At 31.5% G+C, this 16,211-nt stretch overlaps 1 protein-coding gene across 3 annotated transcripts; it reads right to left on the bottom strand.

Annotated features, from left to right (window-relative positions):
* Positions 1 to 258: 258 nt before the first annotated feature.
* On the bottom strand, positions 259 to 5,553 carry IQD2 (protein IQ-DOMAIN 2). 3 transcript variants are annotated; one of them, XM_006573036.4, is made up of 7 exons: positions 5,245 to 5,553; positions 4,604 to 4,741; positions 4,150 to 4,365; positions 3,589 to 3,777; positions 3,280 to 3,360; positions 1,509 to 2,508; positions 259 to 593 (listed from the first exon to the last, which is right to left on the bottom strand). In XM_006573036.4, exons 2-7 carry the CDS (start codon positions 4,700 to 4,702, stop codon positions 562 to 564), a joined length of 1,617 nt encoding a protein of 538 aa, XP_006573099.1. In that variant the 5' UTR covers positions 4,703 to 4,741; positions 5,245 to 5,553; the 3' UTR covers positions 259 to 561. The 3 variants fall into 3 exon arrangements, with proteins under 3 accessions (XP_006573099.1, XP_006573098.1, XP_003517776.1); XM_006573035.4 differs by having other exon boundaries at positions 4,150 to 4,440; positions 5,245 to 5,550; XM_003517728.5 differs by having other exon boundaries at positions 4,150 to 4,440; positions 5,249 to 5,550.
* Positions 5,554 to 16,211: the final 10,658 nt, after the last annotated feature.

Genomic DNA, 16,211 nt, shown 5'->3' with positions numbered 1-16,211 from the left:
CTAAAACCCGTTTATTTGAGCATTTTCTTAACAGTTTTTTTAACTAAATTATGTTTTCAAAAATAAAAACAACTGTTTTAAAAAAAATAGTAAAAGCAATAAAAAAAACGGTTTTGTTAATTAATTTTCTAATAAATTAAAAATAACTTCCGAAATGAGAAAACTATTGAAAAAGTTGCATCACAATCACTTTTAAGCTTCACGCAATGTGACTACAAATTCTTCCGATTGCTCATAATTCCTCTGATATTGCTAAACTTTGAAATGAAAAAGTTTCTCGAATTTTGCAAATATGACACTGAACAATTTTTTTAGCAATACATCACAGAAGCTAGAACTAGAAAAAGAAGCATATAAGCTTAGATCCTTAATAGTTAATATATACCCACCAAAATACTCCTATTAAAAGAAATTTGATATCATATCCCTTTCTGTATCCATGACCATAAATAGTAATGAAAATAAAAAGTAAAGAAACGCTGTAATGTAAGTCTCTGCATGTTTTTACTATTCAAGTTTTTACCTCCTTCAAGTAACCTTGCCTCGAAAAAAAAGGTAGAATCACCTTCTCCACTGAGGTTGGATCAACTTCTCTGAAATTGATAATATCCGTAGAACACAGTGATTAAGGGAAACAGAAAGGACTAAATAACAATCAAATTTGATTTAAGTAGCAAAGAAACATAAGTGATTTTAATGAAGATCACGTCACTTATAACTTATTTTAAGTGAATTCTTTGGCCTATTAAGTTAAAAGTGTTTTTATTGTTTTTCTAGAAATTTATGGTTTTTTATAAAAATGTGAGCCAAATTACCAAAATTCTAATAGAGACCTCTAAACTTCACACACTATTTTGATTGTAACTTTTGCTACAAACCTCGGATTGAGCTGATTTTGATGTCTATGGAAAGTTAAGAAAAAAATCCTACAACATACATGCAGACAACCGAGGCTAGTTCATGTTTTAGGAGGGTAAAAGTTATATGCATGGTGGCTAGAGAAGTATCCTAGGGGAAGAGGAAGGAAGCAAGAGTTGTTGGAGATATCCAGAGTAATTTCTCATGACTCTTAATGTGCCTTCCATCTATTAAATTGCTTTTGTGTATTCATTCCTATGAGTATTACAACTAGTGGAATTCCTGCTTTGCAAGGGTGAAGAGAAAATGCAACTTGGATTGGAAAAACCTTTTGTTAATAAAAAAGAAAGAAAACTAAAGAATTCAAACAGGCAAGTGAGCTTTAGTAGTCAAGCAAAGTCTTGTATTAGTCGGTCATCCATAAGAACAGCAAAACTTTTCCTCACCACAAAACATGCAAGCAAATAATATAAGCATGCATTTATGTATATGGATACTTGTCTCTATGCATGTCACTGTATTGTATTCCAAAAGCACGTCTATCACAATCAATTTAGTTTTGTTTTTTGTTGGTGGGAAGGGGACAATAAATCAAAGCACCAACCAATCAATTAATTAAAAAATACAAAAAAAAAATCTTAAATGCTTACCAGTCCCATCCCTTGAAGATGACAGAGATCTATCAGACTTTATCCCTCCTCTGCCGCTTACGCCTATCAGCTTTTCAGCTCTTGGGGAAAATGAACCTGACCTGCCATTAAGTGAAGATGAAAGTGAATGCCGCCTGGTTGTACTGTTTTTGTCTACCAAATCATTAGCAAATCTTGGAGAGCCTTGTCCTCTTAGCCTAGCTTTTGCTGATTCAGTAGGAGCCATATAACTTGGCAGTCTTGGAGTAACAGGAGTGTTATATAACTCATTCTCTTGATCATTAAAGTTAGCAGGTAATGAAGCTCTTCTTTGGCTATTGTTACTCATGCAATTGTCACCACCATTCAAATTCTCACTGACTCCTTGATATCCTTCGTTTTCACCCTTCATCACAGTTGTCTTTAAGACGGCAACAGGGTAACGATGTAGCTCATTATCATTCTTGTCTTTTGCTTCCTGTCCATCACCTTTCTCAGGATCAGACTCTTTTGACTTTGGCACGGTCAAATCTTTCTTTTTCTCTGAAGAGGCATTTGGGCCCTGCTCTGAAACATCAGTGACAGCATGATCCAAAATCTTTTTATTGCCAGATTTCCTTTTTTCACTAACAACCTCAGATCCATTTGAAACATTATGTGCGTGAGTCTTTTCAAAACTACTTTTCTCCGTTTCTTTCTGTGGGTGTTCCTGCGCTGAAGGCAATGGGTGGCTTGAATCCTTTTTTGGACACTGTTTAGATTTGTTAGAACCTAAATTTGAGCCATTCTTAGCTTTCACAGCCGGATATTTCCGAGTAATTTTTTTAATTTGCCCCTTTTGAACTGTCTGAGAACTGCCATTTTTCTCATCAGACGCTGAGCCAAGTTTCTTTTCTAATTCAGGAAGAGGTGCCCAAAAGTGTGACCTTGTCCAATAGTCAAGCCACTTCCGAACCATGTTAGGTTCTCCAGGATCACTGTTGAGTGATAGAGGAACTGCATATGGGGATGAAGCCAGAAGCTAAAATGGATAGCATACGTTATGAGCTTTAATCAAAACCAAAATAATATGATGAGATAACTTAGTTTCAAAACAATAAGAATTAAAAGGGAATGATAAGAATAAAAAGTACACCATTTGTTTACAACATTTGTCATACCATTCATATTCAAAATCATATCAATGTGTGTAAAGTAAAAATGGCAATTGACCCAAAAATGTGCTAAATCAACTTACAAACAATGGTCATGAGATTCACTGATTCAGTGACCAAAAATAACTTATTATCATTGTCATTTGACATTAATAATTACTGGAACCATCATTGAACATTAAAATCATTCTCCACAATGCATGGCAAAGACAAGCATATTGAGAAAAAAATCAGATATTACAGGACGGAGAAACTTCAGATGAAGCATACAATGAATATAATGTGGAGTAAAACAAGAACACAACCCTAGAAATATAACCAAAACAAGTTGAAAACTTTAATAACATAGCAAATAGAATTAGAGACGAGTTTATGAGCCCAAAAGTTGAGACAAATTTATCCTTTTTAAAGGCAATAAGTACTTTTACTGGTAACCTAAAACATACACCAGATTAGGAGAAAGAAAAAAGCACCAAGCTCACACATAATCAAGGGAAGAAATCTTCATGGACAGTAACATTTTTAGCTGATAATGTCTGGAAGTTTCAATTAACTGGAATGAGTCATATTTCAGATACTAGAAGTACCTGTAAGAATCTATTTATCCTCTATGTAGGCATGATATAGCAGTTTCTTACCTTGCAAACAAAGACATTTTCAGACAGCTTCTCTGCCTGTGTGGATGAAGCTACCCGAACAGAATTTGAGCAATGGGTATCCTGACAAAAACATGTTGAAAAAAGGAGTCAGTGAAGTAATAAAAGGGCAAGGAGAATGCAATTTAAGACATTCACCCCATTGAATAAGATCAACAAATCGCTAGAATGTAACAACTGTATGGTAGAAAGCACCTCTTAATACTAATTTAGGAGAAACATTTCCACCCGGAAGGCGGGGAAAATAATGGACAGAACACTAAATTGATGAATAAATTAAAGAACTTTTACCTTACGAATTTTTTGGATTGCAAGCCCAATATCAGAACGTCTAACATTGTAACCACGAGCCAATGCTTGAAATTTAACTATTCCCTTCACACAATATAATGCAGAAACAGCTTGTCTTCGAACCAAGTGGCCACGAATAAAAGCTTGTAGTTGTATGACACCTTCGAGTTTTTTAAATGTTTGACGAGCCTTCAATGAAGTTATGCAGGAATCACTTTATGAATCCATTAACATAAATAAAGAAACTTCCCCATGCAGAATTGATGGTTAGGAAACTTGCATGCAATAGCATACAAATTAAGAATCAATGGGTACAGAGAGAATTTCAAATAAACATGCAGGGTAGACAAGGCACTAACTATAAATAAAATACTTATATTTTTCTTTTCTCTACTACCAAAAATTTGAAATATTAAAAGTGAAATAACTGTGGTTGCATTTGCATCTGTAAGTATCTCTAATGCATTTATATACAGAATGCCCATGAAGCCTTTCAGATAATTATTACTTAGACACATCAGTTAGTATAACAAAATTGTATAATTACAAGGGAGTGATTACCAGATAGCTTCTACAAGCAGCCTGAACTTTTATAGCTGCTTCTGTAAGCTGGAGTTTCTCAAGATCCTCTTGAGATCCAAAATTAGCAACATCTTGCACCTTAGCTTCTTCAACTCCAGTTGAAAGAACATCCCTATCATGTGATGACCTACTAACTACCTCCTTTTCGGAAAGCACTCCTTTAGAATCATTAGCTCCAGATATTGGTGCGGATATCTGCAACGAATCAACGGTTGGATCAGACACGGGCACCTCAGACGACACCAGCGCATCCTTGTCACTAGAAGGTTTCTTTACACACAAAATAAAATAAAAATTAGAACATGCATATTTCAAAAGACCAAGCATTCACAGTCACAGATTATAGGCAACAACAATGAGACTTTCTCCCTTCCATAGTTTCTTTTATAACAAATCATAAACAAAAACGAATGTCAACCACCAAAATACTTACAAAAATATCATTCTTCTTTGATGAAGTAGACTTTGACGACGATTTCTTCCCCAAGAGTAAGTTCTTGAACCATTTCCCAGGACTTCTTCCTTTCCCCATGTCAATGCCTTAGAAACCACAGAACTCAAGCATCAAAATCTGCAAGAAGCATATACAACTGACCCTCAATTCCATCTTAATTAAATGTCAAACTATATTAAATTCGCTAGCCATAAATTTTTAATTTGAAAAAGACATTAATACCCAAACATAAATGCATTTTTCTAGTATAATTAATAATCAATTAATAATGGAAACATGAGTTAGCAGTTAATGTACAGAAAATAAAATACCATAAAGTAACTGAAAAATCCAAAACCAAACCGTGCAAGGCATTTTCAAAAAAAAAAGACAAGAACTAGGACTAGAAGTCAAACCAAACAAAACCTGCAATTAATTCTACACAGCACCAACCATGAGTCAATTTATGTCTTTCCTTAAAAACAGCATTAAAATCAGCAAAACCCAACCCAAAAATAATAAAAAGCAATAAATTTTTATCTTCAAAAAATTAAAAACTCAACCCAATGAAGCCAAGTTGAAACACAATACAACTGATTCAGATCAACAACACACAAAAGGGAAGAGAAAGAGGGTCAAACCCACAAATAGAACCCTAAGCCTCCAATGTGAAGAAATGAAACAAGTGAGGAAATGGGTGAATGTTATTATCAAGATAGAGATTTAAGAAGAGTAAAGGGTAGTGTTAAAGAAGAAGGGATTTAAAAGGTTCTTCAATTAAGAAAGGGAAGGTGAGGTTTGGATCAAAGTTGCCGTTTTTATTTTTGGTTGAAGTGAGAAGCTGAATGGACATAGAAGGAAGAGAAAGTATGGCTCTGAAGCTGAAAAGAAAAGCGACAACGTCATAGATTCCTCTTACGAGGTTTCAGTTTTGAACAATGAAAAATAGATCTCGTATTTTTTTTCTAAAAAACAAAAATTAACAAATTACCGAATTGATATTTGGATAACGATAATCGGATAATGCCTTTCTTAAATATTTCTTCCCAATATTTAAGGTAAAAATATATAATAATTGTGCCGATGGCACATGATATTTGTCCTATTGTGTTAAGTATTATATATATGGATCCATTTTGAAACCGCAATGGGAAAAAAATGCTTTAAGAACTTTGGTTAGTTTGTGTTGTATTTTTAAAAGTATATTGGATAAATATATAAACATTATCATTAAAATATGGAACACTTTTATTAAAATAATTTTCTGAGCTGTGCTATGTAACAACAAGCAATTTTCACGGATTGTTCACAAAGCGAATAGTTTATCGCTATAACAACCATTTCTCTTGTTTTATCTTAGTTATACTTATAATATGATAAAAGAAGAAGAAAAAGTATTTAAACCGGATTAGATTGGTCGACAATTCGTAAACTATTTTCATTAATGTGTTTGTAAAATTTAATAACTTTCGGGTTTTCAGTGATATGAGATCTCTCTCTAAAATGAGGCTTAGATCTTCGGCGGCTGTTGTGGACATAAGAGTTTGAGGATGGGTTAATAGAAAAGGTGGGGTATAAGGGTTGGACCTACTTAAAGTTATTGGCCCACAATTTTAATAGGTTGGGCTGGTGTTTTATTTTGTTTTTATGCCTGTTTTGCATAATTTGTAGTTAAAACTTAAATGTCTCGGCTTCTAATTAAAGATAAAAAAAAATAAAGAGAATAGTAGAATTAGGTAAAAATTAAAAAAAAAAAAATATATATATATATATATATATATTTATTTATATATATATAAAAGCTAAATAATTATTATTTTTGTATATTCTGCAAAAAAAAATTATGTTTTCCTTCTATAGTTTGTTATTTGTTAATAATTTATTAGATTTCATAATATGGTATCTATAATAATGAAATGCAAACCAAATAACTAAAAAAAATCAGTTTATTTTTAGGCAAAAAAAAAGTCTCAGTTAAATACTAAGCATATGCTAATTAATAAAAACTAACCAAAGATTCGAGCACATCAATCAATATTTAAGTAAATAATTAACAAAAATCAACCTATTTAAACATTATAACAAAAAAAATATTTTAACTAATTCAAAATAATTGAGGGTCAACCCACATAATTGACGTACCAACCTATTAAACTCGCAAGTTAGGGAGATCGGGTTGAAAAAAACTCACATTTAGATGATTTACATATTATTAGGGGTGGCAAGCTTGTTGTTGGCGGATTGAAAGTCTCGGAATGCCCTATTTTAGGGTGGGTTGGCAAGCTAACCTGTCCCCTTTTTTCTATTAAAGAAATTGATTTTATAAAATAAACTAACGATAATAATAAATATATACTTTGAAGAACACTAAAAACTTAAATAAATAAATTGATGTCAATCATATCATATTAACTATACGGTTTTTCTTAGTATTAAACATCCTTCTCCTCAACAAATGACCCTAAGTAGCAAAAGCAAAATCATTTTTTTTTTTTGCAAAAATAATAATAGTATTGACTGCAAGCCAACTTTGCCCCGAGCTTGCTGGTAAAGTAGATTGATGAGTTGAGTCATCTAGTTTGCCCCATCATTTTTGCTGGTTAGTCAGTCTTAACTCAAATTGTCTATATCATTACAAAGTATATGTGGGTTGCAACCATCTAGGTCTAGTTAAGAGTGGCAGTTCTAAGTATTAATAACTAGGAAGTCATTTTAAGGTGTGTTTGTAGTTGATTTGCTAGTGTCCATGGAGGTAAGTAATGGAAAATGGTGATGATGGATGAAAGGAGCTGGCAACAATGATGGATGAGGTGGGATGTCTTGTAATGGGTAAATCGTCCAATCTTGGTGGCTTAATGAGAAAAATGATAAGGGTAACTATTGTGAAGTAGGAGAAAATGAAAGGAAAGGGAAAAGAAGAAAATAGTGAAATTGATGAAAGAATAAGATAATATGACAATAAAGTGAGATTATACAAAATTCTAATACACATTATATGATAATATGATGTTGTATTTATCACATTATCACTTAATAAAAAGTTATTGAGATTTAAAAACGTTTTAAATTTTTAAATCCAAATACAATAATTTTAAAACTAAAACAAGTTTAAAATGTTTAATATTTATAAAAATAAAAAAAAAATTATTTAATTTTTTTATTGGGGATTTATGAAGTAGACAAAATTATATACTTGTTGACTTTTTTTAATATATTTATATTATTAGATTTATTTCATATACAACTTACAAAATATCCTAAGTCAATTTGTTTTCAATGAATTTCAAGTGAAATTAGACGAATAACAAAAAAAAATATGAAAATGTACATGAAATAACATGCTGTAATTATTTTCATAATATATATATATATATATATATATATATATATATATATATATATATATAGGTCATATGAAGTGAGAAAATTTGTATTACGAGAGGATATTGCTCTTTCGCGTTCCACACTCCCCCAATCCCTCTTTCGTTGTGCTTGAAAAGCAGAAGATGATATGGGAAGTAATTAAACTGTGCGACATTAAAAATGGTGCCTTCAAATCCAATATATTACCCTTTTTTGTTTCTCACCCACTTGAGAAGAATTTCAAATTAATTTTACCCTTTTGTTTGTTGATCGTTCAGAAATGGAATCGGAAAAACAATCATGGCCTTTTTATTCTAGTTTGGCCCATAGATTTGTTTATTGATATAAGCATTTTTGTTTTTTTGGGTTTTTGGGTGCATCTAGTCCTGCACAGTGCAACAATTAATAGTTTTCACCTTTGTGGCTTATGCTTTTTTGTTCTGAATCCACAGATATCAGGCCATGCTCAAACAATATAAATTAAGCTTTTTTGATTGTCTAGAAATTGGAACGGTTGAACCTTTAAAGGGCGAGAAAAGGAAATAAGAATGCATGAATCTGGATCTTCCCTTGCTTTCCCGCTGCAGCACAATGGTGTTTGTTAAAGAAACTTGAATGGCGAAGCGAATGCCTCACAATAATTGGAAGAGAGAGGGACGCTCGTGAGAAGATGACAAATAGGTCATGTGACGTTTTTAATTAATGAGAAATTTTATTAGGATCGTTAGATTAGATCCAATGGTTAGTATTAAATCCTAACATCTCTCCTTATAAAATTTAGGATAAATAATTATTTGTGTCCCTAAATGTATAAGTCGCTCACAAATATGTCCCTGAAATGTGAAAATATAAAATTATTCCCTGAAAGAATAAAAAGTGCGAAAAATATATCCGCCGACCGTTAACTTTCGTCACCGTTAATAAAATAGTCTACGTAAGAGACAAATTTGTCATTGAAATAATTGTACGTAATCATCTCTAATTGTCAGCATAAAAACATGTTTGTCATATAATATTTTTTTTTAACGTTTCATCTTCTCATTTCATTGACAAATAATTATTATAATTTGTAAAAAATTATAATGATTGTGAATTTTTTTTTAACAAACTCGTAAATTAAATTGAGTCTAGAATAAAAAAGAATATTCATTTTATAAACTATATTTTTTTTTTTACATTCTCATACTTTATGAAAGGTTCAAGTAAAAAAAATGTTTATTATAAAACATTATAGTTAAATTAGATCCATGAATAATTTTTAGGAAAAATTACAATTACAATGACACTTTTAATTTGTAAAAACACTCACCTCCTTTGGAATGATTTTTTTTTAAGGTTATGATTTTTTAAATGATCAGTTAATAAAAAATAATTGTGTATGATTTAAAAAAAATAAAAATCAACAAACTTTTATCATAATTTGTAATTTGATGTTATTGGATATACTAATAAACATTCATATTTTATTATAAAAAATTTATAAAAAAATAATTAAATAAATAGTGTTTGATTAAACAGAAACAATGATTTTCTTATCGTTTTATAGTAAAATTTCTTTTTTTTTCCTATGTTGATAGCATTTATTTAAGAGTTAACAATCAAAAGATTGATTTTTTTGTAGTTGAAGAAAAGTAAGAAGAATTCGCCAAAGTAATAAAAATTCACTTCTATTGGTAATATTTTATGCATGTATCAACTGTTAATGAAGCTTAAAAATTATATAACGAAAATAGATACTTACTGATGTGATATAGATCTCCCGAAATTTTGTCGTAGTCATTATAAATTTTTCAAAATTATAATAATTAGTCTATTTATTATTAACGTTTGGATATATTTTCCCCACTTTTTATACTTTCAGAGACTAAATTTTGCATTTTCATCTTTCAGGGATGCATTTGTCAGCGGAGTGGGAAGATAAAAAGTCAAAAAAATATTATGACAAATATATCCATGTGCAGACAATTAGAGATGACCATGTTGACCATCATTACAGTGTCAAGTTTATCCGTCTATATTGCGTAAGCTATTTTATTAATGGTGAAGGATGGAAGTTAACGGTCAGATATATTTGTCGCACTTTTTACACTTTCTGAAACTATATTTTATATTTTCATCTTTTAGGGACATATTTGTCAGCGAATTACACATTAAGGGATAAAAGTGACTCTTTACCTTAAAATTTTATCCTCATTGACTTTATATATATATATAATAGATTTAATTGTTTTACCTATTGTCATATTTTTATCAAATTTTTAAGTTGATTTTTAAATTTTGTTTTTAATTGAGTTCTTAATTTTTTTTAAATTGGATTCTCTTGTCTAAATTATTGTTATGAAAATTAATCATAAACACCTAATTAGAGGTGCAGATAATGGATTGATGTTTCTAGAGTATTAATTGTGCTTACAACACACTAGAAGGACTAATCCATTTTCTACACATCTAATTAAGTGTTTGCATTAATTTTTTATAACGACCATTAAATGGAAAGATCTAATTCAAAAAAAGTTAACGAAACCAATTAAAAAAAATAAAAAACAATTAAAAATTTGGTAAAAATATGAGAAGTAGAGAATTAATTTAACCTATGTACGTAATATATTAAGTTGTAATGATGAGAGCTATCATTTTTTTTTTTTTACAAGAGTGAGGCCTAAATATAATTTCTAGTTGGGTGTTAACATTGTCCCCTTAACAAATTATTATTGGTCCCTACTCCTTTTTGAAATTATCATTCTATCCCCAACTTCAAAATTCCCCACTCTTCCTTCTTCCTTTTCCCTTTCTCCTACCTTCTTCCTACTACATGTCCCTTATCCTTCTTTTTCTTCCTTTTCCTTCTCCTTCCTCCTCCCCAACCCAAACCTTTCATTACCCAACCCAAACGAACCTTCCTTTCTCCTCCCTAACCCTTTTGTTCTCTCTTTTTGCACACCCCCTATGATTTGGTACTTTTTCTAGTGTTTTGTAATCAATGAAATCGTGATTTCATTGTAGATTTCTATACAACAGAATTATGATTCCATTACTTTTTTTTTTGTTTTGAATAACACAAACATAATCACGATTTCGTTCATTTGTTGTGTATTATGGTATGAACCACAACAGAATCAAGATTCTGTTGTGGCTTTTGCCATAAACCTCAACACAATCATGATTCTGTTGTGGTTCATGTCAAAACACACAACATAGTCGTGATTCTATTGTGGTTTTTGGCATGAACCACAATAGAATCATGATTTCGTTTTGGTTATTAAAGTTTTTATTGTTTTTAATAATTAATTTTTTGTTATTTTTTATTAACAATTTAATTGTTTTTCCTTTAATTTCAGATGACTTTGACCAAACAAGCTTTATACATGGTTCGACGTGATCCCTCTGATGAGGGCTCGAGCCCCTCACATGAAGAGGAGGATGCTGGAGAGAGGCATCAGAGGTTGACTACATAAGCACGTGGGTGACAACATTTGTAACACCCTCTACCCCGACATACATATAAATAAATAAAACATAAAAATATTGATCAACAAATTCACGTGAGTAAAATGTTCACATTCACTTCACTATTACCAAATAAGGTTTATTAAGAACATATTCGGCTCAAAACAAGGCCATCAAAGTTTACAAAAAAAATTTTGTTAAATCAGTGAGGTAAAATAAAATAAAATAACACCATCCAATTCAAATAAAAACTCATCCCCAATGTCACATCTTATTAGCGTATTGTGTCTCAACGTCCTCTGTCACGAGGTTCTTTAAAGTCATCCACCTAGTCATTTGTTCCCACGAACACAAGGTTCGAGATCATCATAGGATCCAAACACAAATAGCACACATGGAGTGAGTTATCACACAAAAAAATAACAAAACAAATAAAAAAGACGTAATCAAAATAAATTATGGAAATATTTATAACATAACATAACTTAATACAACCTACGTCACTTCACCACTTTATCTTTAAAATTCACTTTTCAATCATTAATCACATTATACATGAATCACACACTCGAGTCAAGATGTAATAACACTCATTAATTTCATAATAAACAACTAGCAAGCATTATGCAAAAATTATACTAAGACTCAAGTCTACATGCAATGTGGTACCCCATCACTGAAAAACCACTATGAGGCGCTTAGGAGTACATAACAAGACACACCACACAATAGGTATGTCAGGTCACTCTTACTAAGTAAAATCATAAGGTGACCAGTTAAGGTCACTCCATTTTGCGAGAATGTTCCAATCATATGGGATCAACATAGGCTTAAAGGAGCACTCAAATAGAGTGTCTTTACCCCCAAGGCCTAAACTCTGAAGAATCCATTAGGGCCTCACTTTCCTAATTCAGGTCCAACCCCTAAAATAATTTTTGCAAGTAGACACTGCTCATGAATTATACAATACTCATGACCTCACACTCGTGTTTCAAACACGTTTAACACATTGCGCTATAATTTAACACTGGTTCCTAACTAGGAACCTACACTTTCTCTTTAACACTGCGCATAAACATTTTTCTCAATATAAACACTGGTCGGGTTATTGGATAATTCACACCTCACAACATAATTATTGTCACATCAAGTGTTAAACACACACACTTATTCACAACCAAATATCATGCCTACAATTTAACATCTCATAATGTCACAATCCACCATCATAGACTTACATGTATCTCACAAATTAACACATGTTTAACTTTGTATTTATACTCGATTTCAACAATAATATCATAAGCAGACACTCCTCATGAATTATACAATATCCACAACCTCACACTCATGTTTCAAACACGTTTAAAACATTGCGCTACAATTTAACATTGGTTCCTAACTAGGAAACCTACATTTTCCCTTTAACACTATGCATCAACATTTTTCTCAAGATAAACACTGGTCTGATTATTGTATAATTCACAGCTCACACACAGGTAATGTCACATCAAGTGTTAACCACACACTTATTCACAACTAAAACTCATTTTCACAACTTCACATCTCATTATGTCACAATCAACCATCTTATGTTTACGTGTATCTCGCAAATCCCAATGGTGAAGATGTGCAGAAATTAATCGAGAATCACATATCACAATTTCACAATAATCCAACGGTTAACGAGTCCAAGATCGTAGTTTTACTGAGACAGCTTTGAGTTTCTGTGGGGAAAAGAAAAAGTTATTATACAAAGGGTATTTCTCTCAGCACCGACATGTTTTCGTAATTCCCAATGGTGAGAATTTTAGGAAATGAATTCTGAACCTGGTGCTCAAATTTCACGATGATCCAACGGTGAATGATTTTGAGATCGTCGTTTTTCTGAGACAGATTTGATGGTATGAGGAAAAAGAGAGAGTCTTAGGAGGAGAAGAAGGGAAAATAAGATTTTGAGAAAGAGGAGACGTAGGAAGTATTGTTTGAAAAATGACCTAAGATGCCTCTATTTATAATTAGGATACTCACAACCTATTATTTACTCTATTTTTCTTTGTTTATTATTTTATAAACAAATACTCTATTTTATTTCCTATCAAATGAATAAATAAAATATCATTTTAATTTTCCTTCAAATCATTATTTTAATAAAGTTATTTCTCCTTATTTATTTAATTACAAAAACCTCATCATTTTTCTAAAACTCTATTTATTTATAAATAACAATCCTTTTTAAATTAGTGTACGAAAAATGGAATGTTACAACATTCATCGATAAAGCCAAAGTCATAGGCAGTGGCACGTGCATTTGACATGATTAGTGGACCTCCATTTGGAGGAGGTCCAGTTGATTTGTCATTGATCCAATCTTAAAGGGACCACTGTGTTGGTCATGTATTGATCCAACAACCACGACCAGAGATGATGTTGGTCAACCATAGTGGTCAGATTTTACCACTCCCCAATGAGCTGATAGTGAGGGCTTATGTGTTGTGGTCAGGGGTATCAACCTTAGTTATGTCATGGTACCCTGCCACAAACAAGGGCTTCGTGAATGCCCTTATGGAGGGGTGACACTAGGAGAGTTGTCCTTCTACCTGTCTGTCGAAGAAATGACCATCACTCTGGATGATGTGTCATGTCTCCTGCACCTCCTTATGATAAGAAGGACCATTGTTCATGTCCCCTACTAATTGATATTGTTCTTGTAGGATTCAAATGGTGTCAGGCTCCATGCAGAGCTTGCTAGACCTCAAAGTTGTGCTAGAGGGAACAAGTTATCATCAGACCATACAACAAGCTCTGCAATTGCTACAGGGAGGCTTTGAAGTTGGGTGCAGCTTAGAGAGGCAAAGCAAGAGGGTGGTAGAAAGGTTGGTAGAGGCAGATGATTATCTAATAATTATTATCCATACAAATTTTTATTGTTTTGACATATATATTTTTTTAGTTGAAGGTGTGTTTCGTTTACTTATTTTTTGTGTTCATCGACTGTTGAACCAATACGCACCTAGTAGTAGCAACAACCTTTCAATAGATTCATAAAACAAACATCTGGATAAGCAACAATTGAATAAATACTGATAATACAATTTTTTTTGAAAATAAAATAAACAAACATCATACAATCTTGATAAAGTAAAAACATGTCTACACAAATTTAACATGTATTAGAGCAATGATCTCATTGGTAGATTGACCAAAATTTGCATTCAACTCAATCAAACCTTTGCTACTAAATTCCAAAAAGATGAAAAATATTTTTCTCACATCATCATCATGTTTAAACTTCATACACTTGTATTCAACACAACCATCACCAACATAAATTTGTTAACGGTAAAAAAGATCAAGTAATATTATGTAACATTCAATGTCAATAATTGTTTTCCTTAAGGCACCAAGCGACATGTGGTTAGTTATTGTGATGACTTGAGGACTACTAGGACATTCAAACAATATCCCTTCAGATGATGGAATCATATCATCATCACAATACACAAGAGCTGATATAGTCATCATGTTTTAAGCAATATGGTAAATATCAAACAAAGATGTTGAGTTGCATCAAACCCCTGCTATTATTTATATTAGATGATCTATCATTCTCTCGTGACCCATATCATATCAATGGTTCAAATGACACCAAGAACATTAACGATTTAGATTGCGTCTATATTTAATACGATTGGTATGCGTGTAAAGAAAGATGATTGTTCAGTAAATAGGTCTTGCGAAAAGTGGTGTTCAATCAATACGTTTTAAAAAGATAGTCTCGGTTAATAAATGGGCAATACATGCAACGTTGTAGTGTTCAATAAAAAAACACATTTAAGCTTCACATAAATGTGTGTTTCTTTTTTTTTTTTTTTAAATACAATGGAAACAAGATACTATTATGGATATTTTTTCATCCCAATGGACTTGTTACGAGAGGTGCCACAAAATATAACAGCAGAATCATAATATCATTGTTATGTTTGAGACAAAAAAAAAATATAACAAAATTATAATTTCGTTGTATATAAAGGAACAAAGATTAATTTATAATATAATCATCATTTTGTTGTGTGTTTTATAAAACGGAATTATAATTGTGTAAAAAAGCTACTTTTGGAATAAAAATTCTTAGTCCTTTAATAGGGACCGTGAGTAATTATCATGTAATCAATACTAACTCCCTTTCTAATTTAGGCAGAAAAAAGACCCAAATGTAACTTCTAATGTATCTCGACTCGAGTTCCAACCAAGCAGGGCATTATCAATATCAACATAAAAGACAAGATTAAATGACCAGTAGCGTCAACATAATTGAACATATTATGAGTTTGATTCTTTCCCATTTGAAGTTAACACAAAACACATTCAATGATAGGTCATACACTCATACCATTTTTGCCGTTGGTATGCCAAAACTTGAAGTGAGACAAAGTCAGTTAACAAAATAAAAATAAAAATGAGACAAAGTCATTTCTTTAGACTTTTCTGAAACAATAATATTGATTACTTATATATAAATCATAAATGTATCATTTCAAATATTTTCAAGAAAAATTGCACTACCTCGGCCCCGAATTACTATCATCAGAGTACTAAGTAGTAACCCTCGCCATAGTGAGAAATTTTATAACAGTATTTTTTATTTTGTTTGACGTTACATAAATATGTTACAATGAGATCGATTGTGATAGTAATTATTAATTTAGTTGGTACTATTGAGTTATTGAAATTTGACCTCCACTGTTTTTTTTTTCTTTTTAATTTATTGAATGCCACTATTTGATTACTAGCCAGA

The sequence above is a fragment of the Glycine max genome, chromosome 1 (genome assembly GCF_000004515.6).
Source record: "Glycine max cultivar Williams 82 chromosome 1, Glycine_max_v4.0, whole genome shotgun sequence".
NCBI lineage: Eukaryota > Viridiplantae > Streptophyta > Magnoliopsida > Fabales > Fabaceae > Glycine > Glycine max.
This window is presented reverse-complemented; position numbering and strand designations above follow the sequence as displayed.